This window comes from Gallus gallus, chromosome 2, assembly GCF_016699485.2.
Source record: "Gallus gallus isolate bGalGal1 chromosome 2, bGalGal1.mat.broiler.GRCg7b, whole genome shotgun sequence".
Taxonomy (NCBI): domain Eukaryota; kingdom Metazoa; phylum Chordata; class Aves; order Galliformes; family Phasianidae; genus Gallus; species Gallus gallus.
The window spans coordinates 143,270,570-143,290,627 of record NC_052533.1 but is presented as its reverse complement, the minus strand read 5'-3'; the positions used below and the strand labels follow the sequence as shown (position 1 = coordinate 143,290,627).

General features: G+C 38.1%; 1 protein-coding gene across 3 annotated transcripts in view; it reads left to right on the top strand.

The window, feature by feature from the left end:
- FAM135B (family with sequence similarity 135 member B) overlaps nt 1-20,058 on the top strand; it is a 191,028-nt gene that overhangs the window by 78,455 nt on the left and 92,515 nt on the right. For all 3 annotated transcript variants that reach the window (XM_025148187.3, XM_040695874.2, XM_040695875.2), the window contains exon 3: nt 6,992-7,071. In XM_025148187.3, the coding sequence (XP_025003955.1) occupies nt 6,992-7,071 (80 nt within the window). The remainder of the gene's footprint in view (nt 1-6,991; nt 7,072-20,058) is intronic.

Genomic DNA, 20,058 nt, shown 5'->3' with positions numbered 1-20,058 from the left:
GCTACCTGCTCTTCTTCACCTCTGATTTGTCTGAAATGGAAGAAGATGGCTGATTGCTTTAATAGTATGGATATGAGACCAAATTAAAGACAGCATTGCTACCTTGGTGAGCGTGAAAGGGCAAGAACCCCTTAGGTGAGTGTAAAAGGAGATGTAAAGAGTTCTGGTTGGTGTAATTGTCAGAGAGCTGCAGGGATGCAAGGTCTGGGGCTTTTATGGCCTATAGAGTTGCAAGGTTCTGCAGAGAAAGGATGATCTGATGAAAAGGTACAAGAAGTTAGAAGTATAAAAATGATCAGGGTTGTGGCTTACCTGGATCCAAATGAAAGCCTTGCATCAAAGGTATCAAGTGCCAAGAATATGCTTTGATTCAGTAACACACTGAAGTATGAAAGCTCTTATCTTAAACTTAGTGCTTGAATACCAAAAGGTGTTATATATTTTCTACATTTTATTCAGGCCCACTTAGTTTGAAAGTTCTTGGACCCCTAAATCTTGGGCTCAAGATTTCTATTTGGGCTCAACATGCCTATATGTGTTTGATCTTGGGATGCTAAGCATCTTCAGCAACGATCCTGAGACCCCTTGCACACTGCACACTGCTTGGATGATAATGAATCACACAAATACTCTGTAGGTTTATAAAGCTTAACACAATTTATTGTTAGAACAGGCTTTTCTGGAAGAAAAAAAAAAAGAAGAAGAAAAGAAAAGAAAAGAAAAGAGAAGAAAAGAAAAAGAGAAGAAAAGAAAAAGAGAGGAAAAGAAAAGAGGGCTACCAAATATTTATAACTGGAAAATTTCCTTTTGCACTTGCCTACTTGTGCCTGCATCTACAGCCTCATTGTAGGTGGGCAGTTTGCAGTATACCAACTATGCCCTCAAGCTAGAGATGAGGGCTACATTCTTATACTGGAAGGATGATATGGATTACTCTTCTCATTTTCTATTAATTTTAGATCTACCTTCATCAAAAGTTAAAGAGCCTGAGGATAATTCTATACTGACAATTGTGGAAACTTAATGGGATAAAGGAAGTCTGGATAGGAGTGTGACAGTTGTGTTTGACTAACCTGCTGTCTTGCCCTGGCACAACAGCTGTGGACATTATCGCAGTGGCTCCCCACTAGACCTGTCACCTCACTCAGTGTCTCTGTGAGACAATGCACTGAGGGCTGAGGAAAGCCTTTGTCTTGCTACCTCCACTTGTGAGCTGCCCAGGTTGTTCCTTCTGCTACCAAAAGGGTGGGAAGGAAATGCTGCAAAAGAGTGGGAATGGTGATGAAGGTTGGGAAGAAGAACCTATAGGTAGTTTCTGTGTGACATGTTCTCACTCCTGTTTTCTGGGGTTCTTTAACATTCTGCTGAGATCCTGTGGTAGAGATGATCACAAAGGTTTCTTTTAAATACCATTGCATTGGAAAAGTATTGTGATTGATGTTTGTAGATGTGTGTAGATTCTAAAGAAAAATCCAAGAAAAGTGATGTTATGAAATAAGCTGTGCTTTACACATTTGTTAATCACTTCAAAATGCAACAGAATGGCACAGTGGGGTGATTGTCTACCTGTGCAAGGCACTTGTACTTGGTGAGATATATCAAGAATACTGTGTTAAACTTTGGGCCCCTCATAACAACAAAGACATCAAGGCCCTGGAGCATGTCCAGAGAAGGACAGCAAAGCTGGTGAGGGGTCTGGAGCACAAGTCTTATGAGGAGTGGCTGAGGGAACTGGGATTGTTCAGTCTGGAGAAGAGAAGACTCAGGGGAGACCTTATCACACTCTACAACCCCCTGAAAGGAAGATGCAGTAAGGTGGAGGTTGGCCTCTTCTGGGTAACTAGTTGTACAATGAAAGGTAATGGCCTCAAGCTGCTCCAGGGGATGTTTAGGTTAGATATAAGGAAAAAATTCTTCTCAGAAAGAGTGGTTGAGATTTTGGAATGTGCTGCCCAGTGAAATTGCCATCATCACTTTCACTGGTCATTTGTGAATTGCTCATCTTTAAGATCACCGATAATTTGAATTATCCACCACCTGCTGCCCAAGTGGTGAAATTTCTGTCTCTGGAGGTTTTCAAGAAAAGGATAGATGTAGCACATGGGGACATGCTGGGGATGAGTTGATGGCTAGACTAGATGATCTTAGCAGTCTTTTCGAACCTTAATGATTCTGTATCTCTATTTTCTATCCTAGGTGGAAAACTATTACCTTCTCTTATTCTGTCTTCTTTGAATACCATACAGAACCCACCAAAATCAATATGCTATCCAAATCCTATGCAAAATAGACTGTAAGGGACAGGGGATGGACAATGCACTGCTATTTGACTCATGCACTTTTTAGACCTGTGAAATACTGTTGACTTCTCAGATATGTTATTTATTTATTTATTTACTTGCCATGGGCAAAAAAAAAATCCTTCTCTGTTTGATGCAAAGTTACAAAATTTTTCATGGCAATAGTTCCAATTTGTCTTACTGATGGGAAAACAGAAAGACACCTGAAAGACAGAAAAGTGTTGCTTTTTAATTTGCATGTTTTCAGCATGAAGCTAATTTGCAGGTATGCCCTTTTTTCAGCCCCCAGTGTCTGTATAGGAAATAATAGCTTTTTTTTTTTTTTCTGGCTGATTGTTCAGTAAAATCCTAGGTGCTGTATTTTTCTAGGAATCAGTCTAGATAATTACAGTTGTTTCATCTGACCATTAAAATCTTCTGGAATATATAGCAGCTACCTGCTACATGTTTGGAAGTCCTCGTATGGCAATAATGATTATAAGACAAAAAGGCTTACTAACATTACCAGAGATGGAATATATGTTCTTTCCTGCAGAAAAATAACAAGTTTAAACTCCCCTTATAGCCAATGATGTTACTTCTCGGATAGAGATTTGAGGTCTCATGCTATTCTGGTGAAGAAGTCTCTCTTCCTCATTGTTTTCCAAAACAGTATGCTGCCGCAGCTCCCTAGCAGCAGTAATTCAACAGAGAAGTTTTGCTGACAGAGACTGCTGGAGGGCAGCTGGTCTGAGAAGCAACAGGAACTCCAGGCTGAATGACAGGACTCAGCACGTAGTCAGTTTGTTTGCAATATTGACTAGCTTAAGGGTTATTTATTAAAATGCAGCCTAAGTCAGGACGAAATTTTAAACCTTAGAGTTGGTCAGGTATAATTCAAAGTGGGCAGTAGCTACGTAGTTTATCTGGTTCCTGTGGCGTTTTTACTGAGCAACTTTTTTTTCCATGCTGAAGAAATAACTAGAGAAGTGTAGTTTCTCAGTGATCCAGTTTGGTAGAAAGATACATCAATATTATCCACCAGATTTCTTCTCTCAGATTCACCAACCCTTCTTAGCCTAATCTCTATAATGCTACCACTGATGTCAGTGGCAATGGAAGTCAAGTATGCAGCACCTTGGGAGATGAGATGATCTGGTATTAATCAGAGACGAGTAAGCAACAGCAGGATGGAGTTCAAGTGTCAGAAATAAGGCTGGTACCAGCCTTCTCCCTGATTGTGTTTTTCTTCTGTTTCTGTTGTGAGTCCTTTGGGATTAGGCACTGCCTTTTGTAAATCACTAGAGATTACATGATGAGGTCTCTGAAGGAAAAACATTTGATTCACTTAAAATTAAATACTTCCTCTGGGCATTTCAGTACAACAGTAACAATTAACAGAGAGTGAAACAAACCTCTGCACCTTGCCTGAGCATTAAGTGAGCAGTTAACATCTTGAGAGTGACATCGGTTCTCCTGAGAGAAAGTCTGACCACCGCTGTGCTGACAAGCTGAAAGGTGCCAGCAGCTCTGGCTTTTGAAAGGGAGAAGCAAGGAGTGGCGGTATAGCCCAGCACATCCATTAGTGGAGCCAGGCTCCCAGGGGAGGTTCTAACGTCAGTGCCCCAGGTGAGTCAGTATAGGTCATCAGGGATTAATGAGTGTCCTGGCATGGAAAGACAAATTTAACATTCAAATTATCGGTGATCTTAAAGATGAGCAATTCACAAATGACCAGTGAAAGTGATGATGGCAAATTCATCGCTACCGGGGTGACCTATGCAGACAGTCTCACAGGAGAGATGAGATTTGGACTGGTACAGACTGCCTACGTAAATAATGCTGGTCCTGCAGATGGGAAGAATCCAAGTCCTATAAATCATTCAGAAATTTACTGAGTTTCCCCTAAAAACAAATTGGCTTTTTCATCCTTGCTTCTACTAGGGGAAAGTTTCACAGCCTTGCTCCTTTGCCAGCTACAACCTCTTGTTTCTAAATTGCATTTATTCATGGACAGTTACATGTAGTTGTTCTTGTGCCAGTGTTGTACTTTCTTGTACCTTACTCTCCTTCTTCCTTCCTGATGTTTTTCCTTTTGGTGTATTTATAGATAGAGAGGGGATCTGATTGCTGTGTTTTGCTGAGTTGCGTGCCAAGTTCCTGTAGATCTTTTCTTGAAATCAGCTTGCTGTTTCCTTGTCTTTCCTTTGCAGCACCTGTTCCTCATTATCCCTCAATTTTCCATGGCATTCCTACTTTACTAAAGTCTAAATAAGCTTTTTTTGCACTGCTCTTGTTTAAAAATAACATCCAATAATAACAGCAACAAAAACCTCAGAAAAAAAACAATGCTATCATCTATTTACTGAAAGAGGGGCACCACCTAGCCTAATTCTCACGTGCCAGGCATAGCCTATGGACTGGATATTGGGTTAGATTGAATACTACGAAAAGGTTCCTCACCAGAAGGTGGAGCAGGCTCCTAGGGCAGTGGGCATGGCCCCAAGCCGCTGGAGTTCAAGGAGCATTTGGTCAGTGCTCTCAGACATAGAGTTTGATTTTGAGTGGTCCTGTATGGAGTTGGGGGTTGGACTCAGTGATCTTTATCAATCCTTTCCAACATGGGGTATTCTATAATTCTGTTTCCTCTGTTGCTGGTCAAGGGGTTGGAGAAAAGTCAGGAATGATGGAGTGGTGTTAAAACTGGGAAAAATGGCATGGAATGGAGGGAGGTGTTGTTTTAATGTACAGTTTTGTATCTTTCTACCCAAGGTGAGTCTGTTTTGCCAGTGATTGTAACTGGTAATTGACTCCCAAATCTGTATCTTGACCCACAGGACTTTTCACAGTATTTTTTCCTGTTGTTTTGCGGGGGAGAGTGGTTGAGAGGAAGGCTGGAAGTTTGACCCTTAGCCAAGGATAACCCATCACAATTTCATGGGACAAAAAATCTAAAAGAATTACCAGACAGTTATAGGAAGTCATTCTTAGATAAGTATACTGGGAGTGACATGAGGTAACATGACATTAAAACCTCCGTACGTGAGTACTATCCCATTTCACTGCTGTGGAAATCCACTGATACCATATTAGTGTGATTTTGAAATGCTTGGACTGTGGATAAACCAGTTAGGGTATTTTTTTCAGTTAAACAATGAAAATATGGAAGGTTCTAAAACATAATTCTTTCACTTGTTTTGGAAGAAAACAACACCAATAAAATTAAGTCAAAACTCCTACCATTGTGCAAGAACAGCACAAGGAATAGAAAGATCACACAGTTAAGCTTTGGTTGTCAGTGTTTTTACGTGTCTGTTCTGTGTTTAGAATTCTGAAAACTGAAGAATAAATGCAGAGTTTTCATTTCCAAGTTGTTGCCTAAAATGGATACCAAAAATTGCCAGTTTGTGCTGAGACTATTTCCAGGTGGACAAGGACCTTCAAGTTGGATTATGTAGGGTAATGCGAGCTTTCTGCTGTGGGGGACCACGAGTGAGTTTCCACTAAAGATTTTTTTTCTTTCCTCATCAAACCCCTTCCTTCAGCTTTTAACCCAACAGAGAGAGATCTGGGTTGTTCAGTATTAAATGCCAAGTAAAGATTTTACTGATAAGTGTAACCTCTATGAGCTGCTGTTCATTCAGCAATTCAAAGAACGTTGGGCTTTCTAACAGTTCATTTCCATGCACTGTTGTATGTACTTTCCTGAAGAAGTAATTTGTCTGTCTTAAAGTCTTCAGGATAGACCTTTACAATTCTAAGTTTTGTATGTAGAGGCTGAACACTAATCAGGATGAAAATATCTCCAACCACTTGCGAGATAACCCTGTTGTGAGGAATTTATAAATGAACAGACCAAATGCACTGTAGGAAGGAAAATGCAAAGAAAGAGGAATTGATGCTGGCATGGTTTTTCAGCAGCTCAGTGGGAGAGCTGCAAATAAACAGTGGTGTCCTGCGCTACACAGGGGCTTATATGCACTATCTGTTATTCCTTGCCTATGAAAATGCTGATAAGGGAAGATTGCTATAAGTTTGTTTCTCTGTTTGGACTGAGCTCATGTTTTCAAACTTTCTAAAGTGTCCTGTGCCTTCTGTAATGAGCTGGTGAAACTGCTGACATTTTCTTCTCTTTTGTCATCCTTCACTTCAAGTAGAAATCACCTACAGAATGGCAAATAACTAGAACAGAACTGCTTTAGATATGATTAAAGCTAATGACAATATTTTCAAGATACACTATCTACTGTATGGAACAGAATAATGATAATCCCTATGTATGAAATGAGTTTTTTGAGGTCTGAGATTAGAACATTTGTTTTCTTTCCACAGAAGTTTCCTTTTCCCTTATTTTGTATTAAATATTTGTCTCTCTTTGTCTGATCTCACTACATTTTACCACAGATCTTTCTCAACTCCTCTTTTCCATACAGAAGACAAGATCTTTTTCAGCCTTTCCTTATCAGTCACAAATTTGGTCTTCATGTCCACTCAGATTGCTGTAAAAGAGGATGATCCTGATTAACAGCAATATAAATTATAACTGTGGTTAAAATTACACAGCAGAAGAAAAGGCTCAGTATTTCTGAGCATTTCAGTTCTTGTAGGGACTTTTGTTTGTCTATGGATACCTGTGATGTTTTCTCAAAGATTTTTAAGTCAGATCAAGACAACTGTGTAACAGCATGACATTTCTAATCCTTTCTTCCCAGGTATTACCAGATAAGAGCTGGACTGAAGATTCCATCCAGGATTCCCCACAGGCTGTTTGCTACAATTGCAGGACAGACAGGTAAACAGGTCCCTTAGGTCTGGGACGTGACTGCAGATGGTGTGGCATGGAGAAGGAGAATGTGTGTGGGAAATGGGTGAAGGAAGACCGTGAATTTCAGAGTCTGTCTTGGATTTTCTTAATGATCTGTGGCTGCTGCTCATGACTTGATCGTGGTGTGGGATATTACTGAGTTAGACTTCAGATGTACAGCAGTGGTCCAGGAGAGTACTGTACAATCCATACTTAGATATGACTTTTTTTTTTTTTTTTCCCCCTGAAGTTGCAAAATTTTGGGAGCCTTGTGAATTGTGCTGGGACTGAATGATGGGCAAAACAAAATTGTATACTGTGGGAAAATTGTTCATACAAAGACAATTCTTCACTTCTTGCTGTAAAAAGGTACACAATATTGGGTAATGTCTCCCTGATGCCCTGTAGATGTGGGAGCATCTAACTTAATGAACACTAGTGAGTGCTAACAGAAACCTTACCAAATCCATGGCCAAGTTCAGGTTGGAGGAAACTGATGCAGACTCAGATGTATAATCTTTAGTATAAAGATATCCACTGATAAAGTGATGTCCTACTGTGGGTCAATTGCAGAGTTTTCTGTTAGATGTTCTCCATATATATCTTCATAATTTTGACATTCCTGGACACACCTCACACCAATCACCAAAACATCAATTAATTTATTGCAACACTGTTGTTACCAGCATAAATTCTGTAAGTACTTGTGGAATTTAAACTGAATTTTCTCTGTTGGGATTCCATGTCAGAAAAGCAGTGGAAATTCATGACCTCTTATTTTATATGTGATTTCCTTTGCTGACAGGGGAAGGAGTTGTTTTACTACTCTGTGAGATTCCTGGATGAAAATTGTTTCAGTCTTAATGACGTATTGTAAAAAAAAAACAAAAAACAAAAAACAGTAGATTCCTTTTCACTTACTACTGCTCAGAGAGGAAGAAAAACGGTGAATGCAAGATTAATGAGTTCTTGAGTTTGAATATTACATAAAATGTAAGAAAAGAATAAAAGATATATTTTTACTTTTTACATTTGAACTGATCCAATTTAACATTCTTTCATGGATTGAATGTTCACTTTATTATTTTTTTTTTAATTGGAATGTCTGGTTCAATTAACTAAGATTTAATTATACATTAAAATATAAAATAATTATAAAAATTACATTTTTATAAAATGCAAATGATTATAAAAAATCCAAAGATGTCTGAAAAAAAAAATTAACATTTAAAGTGAATTTAAAGAACAAACTGAACTGTTTTCTCTCTTTATGTTTTAGTCAGGTCAGTATTTTCTTCTGCCTGATATACCTCAGTGACCTGTTTCCTTTCACCTCTTCTCAAAACAATTCATATTAGACATGAATAGGAGAGAGGCGAGGCAGGCAGTGTGGTTACAGAATTAGCTGCTCACTTGTACAGCGCTAATGAAATCCAGACTGGAGTTTAATAGCTTTATAGAGCTAACATCAAGACAGGGGTTTAAAGCTTTAAGTAGTCTTTTCTTGGCTATCTATGCAAGTACTTCTTAATTGATTTCATAGGTCTGTGAGAGAGCATTATTCAATGGGACTGAACTTAATGGCAACCAGGCTGTAATATTCTTTTCATTTTCATGCCGGTGAACACTCTGAGTTTGGGCATAGCTGGGACAGGAGGTAATTAAATTTCTTCAAGTGTTTCCACAAGACATTCCTATCAAAGTAGTACTATACTAATACAGGGTGACATTATAGAGAATCAAAGAATCCTAGAATGACTTGGGTTGCAAGAAACCTCAAAGATTATTCAGTTCCAACCCCCCTGCCATGGGCAGAGCTGCCAACTACTAAATCAGGCACTAGATCAGGCTGCCCAGGGACCTGTCCAACCTGGCCTTGAGCATTTCTAGGGATGGGACATCCACATAGTGAATAAACTCCTGACTCACCAAAAAGAATGTAGGCAAAAGTAGTTGAGATTGATTGAGTTTGGTGTAAATGGAATCTTGTCAATCTTTTCCTTTTCAGGTTCTTAGCATCTATGAGAACTAAGTAAAACTTCCTAGAAATCATTAGTAGTAGTATTTCTCTTTCAGTGCATGCAACAGTTAATTTTTATTAACTCCTGTGGGATTTACAATAAAACTGTTAGAACTGACAGCATTAGCAATGTTTAGTTTGCTTCCTGCTAGGTATTTTCAGCTGCATAATCAGAAAAGACATAGTTCTGAAGGATTCAGTAGAAGTGAAGCCATCCTGTAGTAGTTGCCAGCATGCCTAGGGCACAACTAGCAAGATGTACAGGAGTTCTAATGAGCTACTACATGGTCCATAAGTTTGCTGTATCCTGTCTATGTTCTGAGAAAAGAATGGGCTATGTACACCAGCTAAAACAATAGGAAACTGTGCTGAGGACCAGTATCCCTTGTAGCTTGGCAATGTAGATCATTAAGGCTGCACATTAGCTTGTGTTGACTCAGACTGCAACATATATACATATATACATGTAAATATAAATGTATAAAAGTATATACAATTATTTAATAGCTCTAACCATTATTAGTCACAGAATCACAGAATTGCAGGGGTTGGAAGGGATTGCAAGAGATCATCAAGTTCAACCCCTCTGCCATATTAGGTTTCCTGCAACAGGTTGCACAGATAGGTGTCCAAGCCGGTCTTGAATATCTACACAGAAGGAAACTCCATGATCTCTCTGGGCAACCTGTTCCAGTGCTCCATCACCCTTACCGTAAATAAGTTCTTCTGCATGTTAGCATGGCACTTCCTTTGTTCAAGTTTTAGGCCATTAATTCTTGTCCTATTGTAATGCACCACTGAGAAAAGTGTGGTGCATTTCCTTAAAGACAAAAGTAGACTGGTGACTAATGACTTCCTCGGTGCTGAAGAAGAGAAAGGGAACAAGGCTGGCTGATCACAGTCTTTGGTTTCTCTCATGTTGGTTTTGAAACCCCATGAGGTTTAGCTTCCTGTCTCCTGAATAGGCATCATAACTTAGGCAGCCTGCTTTTGGCTTATGAAGAGCAAGTTATGCTTACTACTTTTTCATGGCAATGACGTGTACTTTATCAGTTTCTGTGTTGGTTCTGAAGGGCTGAGCTCATGTTGACATATCTTAAAGCCAAACTCTAAAAGTGCCTTTTTGAGTGGATTTTTTTTTCCTCTAGTGCTTTTCATCAGACTGGATTATTAAAATTGTGGTATGATGATGTCCACCTGCAGCATACATTAGGCTGAACATGCAAAAGCAGACAAAGGAGCTGGGAAAGTGAAAGTAGCATCTCATAGCAGCATATTGGTATAATTAACTCATTGGCTGAGTTATTTCATGATAAGCTAAATGTCTTCCTTAAGTGTCTGGGCAGTTGTATAAATTTTAGCACAGGAATTAGGAAAAGTATGAACATGCAGTCATTAAGTGTTTTCTAGGATATAGATAGAACATACAAGGAACTTACCTTTAACATATTTTTAAAATATTTTTATTTTAAAACTTGCCCATAAGCACACAAGTTCATTGGTGAAATTAGTGGGAGAAATAACAGTGGTCTGAAGCATTTAAGATGGGCTGTTTTTATCTTAATTTCCTGTACCACATAAGAGTGGACAGCAGTAAAGACTAGATCCATACAGGTGGAGATTTCTTAAAGAAGGTGATATGTTGGGGTAAGCAAAGGAAGTTGAATTACACTGTTGAAGAAACCAGTGAAGACAAACCTCAATAAAGGTTTAATTTTGAGTTTTCTCTGCAGTGTTTTGCAGTAGTATACACACCATCTGGATGTGTTCCTTTATGGAAAGAGATTTGTTCTTTATTAGTGGAAGTTGCAGTAAGATTTTGCTATATGAACTGTTTTTAGATCCCCTGTATTTTATTCTCATACAACAAAGCTGCTTACCTTTTTATGATACAGACAAGGCTAAAATATTATGTGAACATTAGGAAAGAATTACTTAGCATAGTTTATATCTAAAGGAATTACTTAGGACTTTGATTTGTGTCCAGATTTCCTTTGCATCTCCTCTGCAGAATTACCACATGGCCAATTTTCAAAAAGACTTTCTAAGCAGACAAATATTTCTGGCAACTTGTTCTGAAAATATGACAAGTAATACAAAGTATTTAAGAGAAACTGTTACCTATTGCTAAATCTGTACTGTAGCAGTATTACACCTAATTTTACACAGTTAAACTGTGTTATTTGCTAAGTGCAGAAAGCCAAAGAAAGTCAAGGAATGTGCATTTCTTTTTTTAGTTATCTCCAACAAGGCAGTGGAGACGAGCTGTGGTATTTGCTATTACACATTAGATCTTTTGATTGATGCTGTAGAGATGTTTCATGCACACCTGGTTTGATGATTTCTTATAAAATGGTATAACTGACATTAAGTGTCAGGGAAAAATTAATATTATATAAATGGGATGAGAGGAAAGGAGACTATAAGAGAATATGAGAAAAAGAAGGACGTTACTGCAACCTGTGCCTGAATTTTGCTAGACCAGTTCCCAGCCCCCCATGCTGAATGCATGTGAGAATTTTGCTTTTTTCTATAAGTTAAATGTTGTTCTGTGACTGTCTCAGACCTAATGTCAAGGGCCAATTATATTTGTAATATGTCCCTTGACCAACTATTTGTGTCTGTTTTTAATAGACAATTACTGATCCTTATTTCTTTGTTACTTCTGGACATTTCAAAGAAAGTTCCACTGAAGGAATTTTGCATTAACTTTTAAAGAAAAAACCTTCTCTTATAAAGTGTTTCTTAATACAGTCAAAACAGGCATTTGTAGTCAGTTGCTCATTAGAGCAAAGAGAAACAGCACCATGACTTGTGGAACAGTATGAAATTGCAGTCATTAGTTTCAATAACTTTTTGAAAGGTAATTTCTGCCTCCATTAAGTGAAGATAAGTTTACTGCTTTTGAAGCATGAGAAAGGGAGCTAGAGATTCAAATTTTAGCAAATACATGCTTTTATTTTCAAGACTTGTTAAATGAATCTGAAATAAATACATATTTTATATGTAAAATAAAGCATACCTGACAAATATGGATTTTATCTAAAGAGAATCTTGTTAGAGGAGTTACTTTGGGGCTCATTGTTTTAGAAACCCTTATTACCTTTGAGACCTTAAAAGACACTCAGAAATTTTAAGAATTGGTATCATAGAATTACAGAAAGATTAGAATTGGAAGAGTCATTAAAGATCATCTTGTTCCACACCCCCTGCCATAAGCAGGGTTACCACCCACCAGACCAGGCTGCCCAGGGCCCCATTCAACCTGGCCTTGAGTGCTTTCAGGGATGGGACACTCACAGCTTCTCTGGGCAGCCCATTCCAGTACCTCAGCAACCTCTGAGTAAAGGATTTCCTCCTGGTGTCTAACCTAAATCTCCCCTCTGAACAAGCTGAACAAGTGGGAGAGGTGCTCCGTCTCTTTGATCATCTTTGTGGCTGTCTGCTGGACACACTCCAAAAGCTTCACTTCTTTCTTTTGCTGGAGCCTCACAGGGGTAAGACAGAAGTGGACAATTATTTCCCTTGACCTTGTGTCAAGCTTCTCATCTGCCAGGACCCCTAAGTCCTTCTCTATAGGGAGATATATGAGCAAAACAGCATTCAGTGATACTCAGTAAATGAGAAGAATGTTTATCTGTACACAAGAAAAAGAGGAAGAAACAAAAGATATCCTTGACTTATGTGCTAGTTCTGTGTGTATGTCTTGTTGCTTTTCTAGTCAAAGCTTTACATTAAGGCTCAAAGTATAAGGCTAGGAAATTTTCCCTTGCGGACTGAAATACACAGGTGTATTTCTTCCCTTCCTTCTTGCCAAAAGCTGGGACATGTAAAGTGGATGGCAGAGAAGCAACAGAATAGACCACTGTATTGGAGCTGCTGAACAGCATCTGAAATTGAGATGAACTGAGCACAAACTGACCATGATCAGTAAAGGATGCCATAACTGGAAAGGGTTTGTAAGCACCAATATATGCCACAGGGTTCTTTTCCCTGGACAATGTGTCTGAGGGAAAAAAAAAATCATCATCAGAACCCACTTGAAGGTCTGGTAGAAATCAGATGCAGAGTGCCCACAGAAAATTTCTGGGACTTGAGGCCAACAGTGGCCTTTAGCTCTATGAAGAAGTGGACCAAACAATTTTTTCAGACCTTCTGCTATGGTGTGAATTGGACCTTCAGAGAGCTATCTTCCATTACAGGTCTACTTACATGTCTCCATACGGAGATCCCTAATGCTTTCTGGCTAATGTAGAGTCCAACTGTGCAAGTCCTTCAATATCCACCACCATCCTAAACTTTAAATAGTTCTTTTCACTAATTCAGTGAGTAATTGCATCCAGACAGTTGTTGTGATGTCCTTTATTTTCTCATCTGAAGTAATATTTCAAATAAATACATGTCTCCATACGGAGATCCCTAATGCTTTCTGGCTAATGTAGAGTCCAACTGTGCAAGTCCTTCAATATCCACCACCATCCTAAACTTTAAATAGTTCTTTTCACTAATTCAGTGAGTAATTGCATCCAGACAGTTGTTGCGATGTCCTTTATTTTCTCATCTGAAGTAATATTTCAAATAAATATGTAGAGTATCTGCTACACAGTTAGGTGACAAAACTAGCAAATTTTTGCTAAACTAAGTTTCTGAAGTTATTTTTAGAAGTGAATCCTGTAACAGAACAGTGCTCTTACATAACTGGAAATGAGTTTGAAAACAATAAGGAAACATTTTTTAACAAAACATTTTAACAAACAATTTTTAACAAAACAAGCTAAGAAAGCATTGACAAAACTTTATGCTGTTGGTAACTACTAAGCTATTCTATCATCCCACATGTCAGCATGTCTGAGAAATGAACCTTGGTTACAGAACAGTACAGTGATAAGAGAATGCATTTATACTAGCATCTTTCATAGAAGGAAATGAGTAGGTTATCTTGCTTTTTATCCTCACTGAATCAATGTATTGGTAGAGAGGCTGTTTTATTTAATTCTTTCCGTGAGGCTAATTGGAAGTGTCAAAAGGCAAGGTTAAGATAAAAGATTTGTCTTAGAAATGTGCAGCTTTAATTAAAAGTCTTACTGAGGGAGAAAACATTCTAAACTTCTTGATCAAGCAATTTAAAAATAATAGTGTTTCCTTTAGAAATTATTTAATCCAAATATAACTTCGCATTTACTCTAAATATAAATATGCTAAATTTGATATTTCAAACTATATTGAGTCTCTTCAAACATTTAAATAGGAAAATGATGATGCAGTGAAAATGTCTGTGCCTAAAAAATGTTGTCTTGGCACTTTCAAATTCAGCTTATTTTAGCATAATAGGGGATCTGAATGAGCATTCCTCTGCTGAAGAATGTGTATTCTCAAGCAACAGTTTTCAAGCCTTCAGAAAATCATCATAGAATCGTGATAGAATCATTAATGTTGGAAAAGATCTGTGAGATCTTCTAGTCCAACCATCCACTATATTGCCCACTAAACCTTGTTTCTAAGTACTACATCTGCACCTCCAGGTACAGTAACTCTACCACTTTTCTGGGCAGCCTGTTCCAATACCTCACCACTCTTTCTGAGAAGGATTTTTTTCCAGATATTCAACCTGAACTTCACCTGACACAACTTAAAACCATAACCTCTTGCCCTTATTTTTATAAATTTTCACTGATTCAACTTATAAGTAAAAGGGCATAGATAAATCTTTGTTCAAGATTATTAGTAACCTGTTAAAGGCAGGATCTTCCATGTATCCAAAGTGCTGAAGAGAGTGAGTGGTCATATTGAGGAGCTGTGTCTGCAGCCATGTGTTAGAGTCTGAAGTAATAAGAACTAAATGAAAACAATTCAGGAAAATGCAATTTTATTTTTGTATGAGGACCACAAGCACTTCTTCAGACTTTCTCTAAAAACATTTTTGGATGGTGAATTTTTAGGACAAGAGATGATGGCCTCAAGTTGCATCAGTAGAGGTTCAGATTGGATATTAGGGAAAGTTTATTCTTAGAAAGAGTGGTTTGGCACTGGAACACACTGCCCAGGTAGGAGGTGGAGTTGTCGTCCCTGAAGGCATTTAAGAAAAGTGTAGATGTAGCACTGAGGGGAATGGTTTAGTGGGCAATATTGGTGATAAGTGGATTATTGAACTCGATGATTTTAGAGGACTTTTCCAACCTCTATGATTCTATTATTATGTCTCAGTATTCTGGTCAGTGAGCCGTTATAGGAATGCTGCAGGGAGCAATGTCTTCTTGGGAGTATTGGGATGTCCTAGTGATTCCATGAGAGAGACAGAATTGTCAACATTACAATTTGAGGGATAAAGCAGTAGACCTGGGTTCTGGAGTACTTGTCCCATGTCCATGGCACTACTGTTGGCAAACCTTGTCTCACATCTGTGCCTCATCAGTTGAACAGTGATGGTAGTGTTAATCTCTGCGAAGGATCCTTAGATAAATAGATTACAGTTTTATACAAGAACCTTATATTCATCATCTGAAACATATGTACATACTCTTCTGAACAAACCTTATTCTAACAAGTTTTTGATACTTTGATGAAATAATTGTCTTAAGTGTTAGTTTGTATTCTATGGGGATGCAATAATAATCTGCAACCTGAATTATGCCTGTGAGGTAGAAGCAGCCATGGGAACCTGTGACTAAGTGTAGGAATCTTCTTATCTAACTGCTGATATCTCTGCTGTGAGCATCTCCTCCTAGGCTAATCAGCTGGACTACCCTTATAGTCAGAATAAAGAAATAGGTAATTTGAGGGAGTAATTTAACGTGTCTATTTTAAGATAAGTTGAATCATTCCTATGTCTTTCCATTGACTATAGAAAGGAGTTGCAGGAACTTTTGCAGAGAGAGACAGTTCCATTGTGTTTATAAAAGGGTTGGCACAAAAAGACTATGATTGCACTGTGTGCTTCATGTCTGTATGCAAATTAGGAAGTAATAATAAAAAGCAGCAAAGTTGAATCAGGCAACAGAGAGAGCAAGTGGTGCCTATGACTACCACAGCAAACAATAAGAAATGATCATAGAATCATAGAGTTGTTTGAATTAAAAGAGACCATTAAAGATCATCTAGTCCAACCTCTGCAATGAACAGGGATATCTACAACTAGATCAGGATTTTACATAATGTTTCAGCATAATTTCTCAGTCTAAAAAAAAGAAATGGGAGAAGACTCCAGTGTGACATCAACATCAACTTGCCTTTTCTTAAGATTTTATTCCAGCACTAAAAATAATAATAATAATAATAATAAATAAATTTGTTCTTTTCTATATATCTGGTTCCAGTTTGTTCAACAGAAATTATGGCTGGACAGTACTCAAACAGATATCCTGTGAGAACAGGGGCAGAAGGGCACTGATATAAACAATGAATTCATGTTTTCCTTCTGGAAGATCACAGTGATTTATTAATTAAAAAATAATGGACATTGTGAAAATAGTGGTTTATTTATATTTTGTAAGACTAAAAATAGTTATATTTTCACCAAATATTTGGTAGATGGACAGAAAATATACTGGGAAGTTGTAGTCAGGACTGAATTTTGATGAATCTGGAATTGAATTCAAGGTTCAGCAAAGCGTTTTGTGCTCTTAATAGTTGTGTAGGACATTCATCTATGATTAATAGCCCTGAAGATTAGCATTACATATTAGATGTGATCATAAGTTGGAAAAATGAGAGAATTTTCTGTGCATTCAAGTGTACTCGTGGGCTTTTCAGAAATATTTGCTTAATTTAATATTCCAGCCAAGGAGTGCTGGTTGGTTTAATTTCCCATTGATAGCACTGGCAGGGACTGCTCGGAAAAATCTTGTGGCCTACAGATTGATACAGGAGACACAGACAGAAGGGCAAATGGTTTGTCCTTGTCTCTGTCTTATCTGTAAAATGATAGTACTTCTTCAAAGTTGCAATTATATGAATGGCAATAACTTTACAAATGTGTAAGATAAACAACAGGATCTGAATAACTAAAAAGCTATTCCCTTTAGCAGGAGATTCAAAATCTTCCATCAGCAGAAAATTTATGTTCCAGGTAAGGTAATGATGTCAAGATGAGAGGGAGATCATAGAACCATGGAATCATAGATTCATTTGAGTTGGAACGGACTCTTAAAGGTCACCTAGTCCAACTCCCCTGCAATGAACAGGGATATCTACAGCTAGATCAGGGTTTTCAGAGCCCCATCCAGCCTGACCTTGGATGTCTCCAAGGGTGGGGCATCCACCACATCTCTGGGAAAACTGTTCCAGAGCTTCACTATTGTTATTGTAATACGCTTTTTCCTTATATCCATTCTAAATCTCCCCTTTTATTTTGAAACCATTTCCCTTTGTCCCATCACAGCAGACCCTACTAAAGAATCTGTCTCCTTCTTTCTTATAGATCTCCTTTAAATACAGAAAGGCCTCTATCCGGTCTCACCAGAGCTGCCTTTTCTCCAGGCTGAACAGCCCCCGCTCATTCATTACTTCTTTTATTTCCAGAAAGAACCATTTTTATAGATGGTCTGATGCCCTTCGAACCTCAGCCCCAGAACCTCAGTCAGTGCTTTATGCAGAAAGCACAGGTCTAGTGTTTGAACCATGACATATCTTTATAGATAGATATTCAGGGCTAATTTTTAAGAGAGACTTTTCTTCCACTTGAAATAAATGGTTGGCCAGCTATCTATAAGTAAGTTTTTATAATAAACAGAAATGGAACACCCATTGCCTTTTTAGTGGCCATAATGAAAGAGATTAGATGACTGCTTCTCTTGTGTTTTTAGATAATCTTCACCTTTTTGATGTTCTTATTGCTAAAAGGAGGCAAAAAAAAAAAAAAAAGTAGAAATTGTCATGACCAGCATAAATAAAAAGTATGGATTTGAATGCAGTTATTTCAATTTTTGTTTTACTGCTGCCTTATTTATCCATACTGTGTGAGAAGAAATAAGTCAGTAAATAAAAAGATCCATTTAAGCACAAGCACTTTTCCTGGACTGGGATTACCCTTTAAGTCCCTAGATTTCATTTTGATTCTTAAATTGCACAGAAGGTCTGTGTGTGGTGGTATAAAACTCTGTTTAGAGTCAAATCATTCTCACTGATGACCCGTGCATTGCCCTTAAAGAAAGGTCTTTCTGTGTGGGTGCCCTCATCTCTCTCAGTATCCTAACTGTAGCAGGACCTTTGAGACTTCCTGTAGGCAGCTTGTCCAGCAGTGCCTAGCAACCTCCTACAGCAATGCTGATAGTACACTGATCAGTCCTGGCACTGGACCAGATGCCCTTGCAGGAAATACCCAGTTTTGATTTACCCTTTGCTCCACAGCATCTGTTTGCACGAAGAACAAGCCTGCTCTGAACAGCGACCTTGAACCCTCCTCTAATGGCCAACTACAAGACCTGAGTTTTGTATAACATTCTGAAGAGTAGAAGAACAATCCCAACCATCCTTCTTTAGACTTATATTCCTTAATGATGTGAGACAACAGTTGGAACCCTCCACTTCCTTTTCTTAGATTTCTGCATAAAGCAGTTATGTAATGTATATGTTTATAGATTTAGTCAAGTACTCTTCTTCTCCTCTCTTTGGTGACCAGTGATAGAACACAAGGGAATAGCATGAAACTATGACAGGAGAGGTTCAGATTCGCTATCAAGAAAAAGTTCTTCATCAGGGGTGTGTTCAGGCACTGGAACAGACTTCCCAGAGCAGTGGTCATGACCCCAAGCTTGACAGAGTTCAAGGAGCATTTGAACAGTGCTCTCACATGTAGGGCTTAATATTTGGGTGGCACTATGTGGAGGAGTTGGACCTGATGATCCTTGTGTGTCCCTTCCAACTCAGGATATTCTGTGATTCTATGATTCTCTTTTTGTCTTTGATTTTGTGCAAAACTCACATCTTTTATGTGAACATGGAACAGTCTGCATTGTCTTTGCACTGGCATGATTAGTTAGGAAGCAAATGAAGTGGAATATTAAACCTAATGGCTCAAACAGCTGCAAGATATTTGGAAGATTTAAAAAATATATATTTTTTCTTTTGTACATCAAGATTCATGAAAATTCAGGTTTTTATTCATGTTTTTTTTCACAGTATCACTGTTCAACTTGCTTCACATTATATGAAGCCCCCGAATGTGACCTGATGTGTTAAAAACAGACACCTTCTCTGTTGGCTGTTGTAAAATTCTGCATAGCAAAATGCCGGTTTGCAACTTGAAGCTTGAAAACAGTCTTGTTTTTGGTGTTTGTTTTTTTTTTAAATGGATTCTGTGGGTTTTTTTTTTTTTTTTTTTTTTGTAAGAACTTGGAATTTTGCTAGATTAAGGATCAATGTTACAAAAACTTCTGATCTCACCTTGACACTAAATTATATACGTACTGGCATAGACATATGCAGTGCATTTGCTTACATTCTACAGAAAACAACAAGGCTTAAAATTGCATGCTTGGCTTTTATGAACAGGTAGTAAAAGGTCACCTTCTATTGCAGATACCATGTAACTTGATCGTGTGGGTGAAGTTATAGTGCACATTAAAAATGTGCTACCACCACACTATTCACTCGTAAGATCATAAACTCCCTGAAATCGCTCTGCATCCATTTAGATGTGCCTCCAAGTAGTGCCTCAGAATAGATCAAGAGTATATCAGTAGAGTAGTAGACTTGCTGCATCTTTCTGTGTTAGGGACAAAATGATGAAGTTACCTTGCAGCCACTGTGGGCCACACTTTTTTTAATCTAGTATTTCAGACTACCACCTTGAAAGATCTGTTTTGTGGAAGTATATAAGTGCTCTGAATGACATTTGAGTGGCAAAGGAAAGCATACAAAAACCAGTATGTAACTGAAAGATGGTATTTTGATTTCTTGTTTCTTCATAAAGAAAGGATACTGCACATCATTGCATGTTACCTAGTAGACGTTGAATG